This window comes from Mus caroli, chromosome 18 (genome assembly GCF_900094665.2).
Source record: "Mus caroli chromosome 18, CAROLI_EIJ_v1.1, whole genome shotgun sequence".
In the NCBI taxonomy this organism is placed as follows: domain Eukaryota; kingdom Metazoa; phylum Chordata; class Mammalia; order Rodentia; family Muridae; genus Mus; species Mus caroli.
In genome coordinates, this window is record NC_034587.1 from 67,145,718 (window position 1) to 67,150,097 (window position 4,380).

At 40.0% G+C, this 4,380-nt stretch overlaps 1 protein-coding gene across 4 annotated transcripts in view; it reads left to right on the forward strand.

Moving 5' to 3' along the window:
* The window catches only part of Stard6 (StAR related lipid transfer domain containing 6), a 27,885-nt gene that overhangs the window by 18,674 nt on the left and 4,831 nt on the right, over positions 1–4,380 (forward strand). For all 4 annotated transcript variants that reach the window (XM_021150404.2, XM_021150406.2, XM_021150403.1 and 1 more), the window contains exon 7: positions 4,001–4,118. In XM_021150404.2, the coding sequence (XP_021006063.1) occupies positions 4,001–4,118 (118 nt within the window). The remainder of the gene's footprint in view (positions 1–4,000; positions 4,119–4,380) is intronic.

Sequence of the window (4,380 nt, forward strand, 5' to 3'; positions counted from 1 at the left end):
GGCCAGCCTGGTCTACAAAGTGAGTTCCAGGACAGCCAGGGCTATACAGAAAAACCCTGTCTCGAAAAACCAAAAAAAAAAAAAAAAAAAAGAAAAGAAAGCATATACATGTCGCTATGGACCACAGGACTTCAGAAGAACTGCTAAAAATTAAAGACGGACTGCAGAGGTAGCTGCATGGGTGACAGCCATGCAATTATAAGGATCTGAGAAATATTTCCAAGAAGCCATGTTACATAGAGAGAGAGGCAGGGGTGGGGAGCAAAGTAGCAATGGTAACCCCTGCACTCCCGCAGAGGAGATGAAAAGTGAGAAGAGAAGTTCCAGAACTCATGGGCCAGCTAGCCTGTATATACCGTAACACACAACAAAGAGGATTTCAAGAGTCGACAGCCAAAGTTATCCTTTAGCCTCCACACATGCATTGTTGTAAACAACACACACACACATACACAAAGCAGAACATTTTTGAAAGACTCTGGACAAAGTAGGAGCTAATGAAAGATTTTATGGCAGCACACATACTAAAACCCATACAGAGGACATTTTTGTGACTTGCATGACATGCAAGCTCATTAAGAAGTCTATATTTTAAAATATGTACAATCCTAATGTAAATAGTCAAACAAAATGAAAAACAAGATTACATGTCTTATCTAAAGATCACCAATCCTGTAGTAATGGTTCCCGATGCAAACAACAAAAGCAAAATCTCAACAAAACATAAGAGAATTATTAGTACATTCAAAGCATTCCGTAAGGATAGAAACACCAGAAAGGATTTAAAGACAGAAACAACTCTTCAATGAAGTTCAAGAAAACAAAACAAACATCTGATTAAGACGAAGCCAATACAGGGTTTTAAACATTTCAATAAAGATATAGAAACATTAAGGCAAAGTCAAGTCATGAAGATATGAGACTAAAAGTGAATACTCAATTAAAAACCTAGACTGTATCATTCAGAAGACAGAACAGCAGAGCCTGGGGGTAAGGTAGAAAAGTTGAATCACTCAGTTGAAAAATAATATTTAAGTGTAAGTGGATGTTTGAGGTCTCCCTCAAATTATGGGCACAATAGGAGAATTCTGTGTCAAAGGCCTTGAAAATACTTTTAGTGAAGTCATAAAAGAAAATTTCCCAAGTCTAACTAAAGAGATGGCTATCAAATTCAAGAGGCATATAGAACATTAAGTAGAACCAGAAAAGAAACACCCCCTAGAGTATTACAATTAAAGCATTAAGTGCCCTGGGGCAGAGAAAGAAGTGTATTCAACACAGTGAGAAAACTCAAATTACATGCAAAGGTAGTTCTATAAGAATAACAGCTGACATTTCAGTGGAAACATTAAAGTCCAGAGGAGCAGAATCTGAAAGACCACAGATGCTAAATTAGATTAGAATGGCCAACAAAATTTTCCGTCACAATTGAAGAGGAAAAAAGGATGAAATTGGTGCGAATGGTTACGGAGCGATGGGAGCAATCTAAATGGGTCTTGGGTGGTTTGCACTCGGGGAAGCATGAGGAATCATAGAACTGAAAACACAGTCTCGAGATGGAGACAACAGGCTGGACTATGGAGGAAGAAGGAACCAAAAATGAGTTCTCACAGGATTCTGGTGAAGGTTAGACAACTAAACAGATTTTAGAAAACTCTACAACTATGGATTTTTAAATGGATGAACTTATCATATGTAAACTACAAAAACTAGCCAACACTGAGTGCTCTGGAAGGCTGAGGACTTGCTCTGGTGGCTAGCCTGGGCTTCATGGTGCATCTAGGCCAGTCTAGGCTACATATGGCAACTTTTCCTAAAATGAGCTCTAGGTCGGTGGGTAGAGATGTAGCTCAGAGCACAGCTCGGGCCTGTCATGCATCAGGCCCAGGCACTGCAAAACAAAGAGGAAAAATACTTTTGCTAGGTTTTAACTAATGTTAACATAAAAAGGAGTAGTATACAGCAATGGAGAAGTATGACTAATTTTCATGATTTGATAACACAGTATTTTTATAAACTTCTAGATCACTGGATCTTTGGATCTTTGAGTCTTTAAAATAAGCAAAAAAAAAAAAAAAGCAAACACCTTACGTGCATGTTTCTCACATTACATAATTAGGCCTCTGTAATTTTACCTGTTTTTATTAAACTTATCTTAAAGCCTAGAGAGAAAGAGATTGTAGGGAATCCCTGAAAGATAGATCCATAGGATCTGTAGAGTGCTTGTGTTCCTATTCTCAAAATACAAAATAAGACTAAATCATACCGTGATCTTTTCAATATTTGAGCAGTCAGTTTGAGAAGCAATGTGCCTCACTAAGAAAAGCACAGTTGTGAGGCTTTTTCTATCACTGTTGTGTAGCACCGATCATAGGGTCAGTTAGCACTTTAGAAATGCCTGCTCTTCTTGCCAGTCGGTAGAAAAAAAAAAATGCTACATTTGACATTAGCAGACTTAAAAAGCAGACTGGGGTCATGTGACTTGCCCAAGACTCCTAGGGCAAATATGTGAGAAGAACTAGGATTTGTCCCCAGTTCCTGTCCCTTCTAGTCAGGGTTCCATAGTCCCGCTGAAGGACATTATTTCACCTTCCTGTTCATATTTTATTATGTCACCCCCAAGGGTGTTATGTGCCTGTTGTGCAGTCCACGAATGAGGGAAAAATTGTTACTCTTAGAGACATATGTATAATACAGTGGGCAAGTGAGGTAAATATCATGAATCATGGACTAGAAGAAGAGGACGGAGTACACAGGGCAACATGAGAATAGATTAAGCAGAGGCTGTGGAAGGCAAGCTTGTGTTTTATAGCAGTCTTCTCCAAGTTAAACTCTCCCATCTTGGAGGGAAATTTCTTGAGGCATAGGATATAAAGGGGAATAATATTTTATGGCAAGATCTTTACAAGGAAGTAAAACAACAGAATATTCTAGAGGGAAGTGAGTTAAGCAACTCAAACTAGTTTCAGGAAGTCCCTGAAACTCACCAGATTCACTAGGCTCCTCCTTCCTCGTAAGTATGTGACTAGGAAAGACTGCTGAGAGCCACTCAGATAAGCAGGCAGAGAACTGCCCAACTATTTTGAAGAAACAAGGACCAGCTGAGCTTCGTGGAAGAGACAGATAAACGGAGCTACCTGGAAAGGACTCTCTCAAAACTCTGAGCTCTCCGCAGGCTGCGCAGTAAGCTCTAGGTTTACAGCTTGATGAGCTGTTGCCCTTGCTGGGGTGGCTTTGGCAGTGCAGTAGCTGTCCTGAGTTATTTCTGCTCCAGTAAGTGAGTGGCCTCTCGCCCATATTCTTGGAAGTAACCCTAATAAAACACATTGGCTCGTCAAATTGGACTTTTGCTGTATCCTTACATTGGAATGCCACGGGCTCCCTTTCTGGGATGAGCAGACCGGTATTGGTGTCTCCAGGAAAAGGCTGTCTTACAACACAGGCCAGCAGAAAGCTGAAATCACTGAAAGAGATTGGGTCCTTTTAGTGCGTATGGCTGCTGGACTCTGGGAAATCTTCCCTGAAGGCACAGAGTTGGAAGTTAAGCCATTCTAAATCCAGTTTCATCAGATGGTTTTAACACTGCTCTTTAATTTTAGACCTTATGCTATAAAGTTCCAAATCAATGTATTTTTCAGATTTATTTTACCTACCTAACATAGACAATATAGGGCTGTGTGAAAATCAGAAACCCTGTGTTCTAACTACTTTCTAGCTGTGCGTATGATCTCACCTCAGGAGGCTTGTCTTCCCCATCTACAAATAGAGTACTTGGTCTTTTTACTCTTTGCAGACTGTTTTGCACTCATATTTGTGACTCTAATGTTCTTTACCACTAAAAATGCAAGTTGACTTGGTGATACTGGCTTAACACTTTTTTAAAAACCTTATCTTTATTTTCTCAAGACAGGCTAAACATCCATGATGAAGTTCTTTGGGGAACAATACATCATTCGCATTAAGTAATTCTTGCAATCTTTATGGTTTTGATTTGTTGCAGGACACACTTATATGCCACACCATTACACAAAGTTTTGCCATGGGCTCAATTTCCCCGAGAGACTTTATCGACTTAGTACACATTAAGCACTATGAAAGGAACATGGACATTATCAGCAGTAAGTTGAAATGTTTTGCCCACGTTTTAGAATTACTATGTATCATTAAAAAATGTTTGCCTTTAATAATTAGTGTTAATAGTTTAGAAGAAACTATGTTGCAATTCATGTTTGTTCAGTGCAACCAAAAACCTTGTGTCCCATACCCAGGCCAGGTATGTCACCTACCCCCTGAGTGTCCCATACCCAGGCCAGGTATGTCACCTGCCCCCTGAGTGTCCCATACCCAGGCCAGGTATGTCACCTGCCCCCTGAGTGTCCC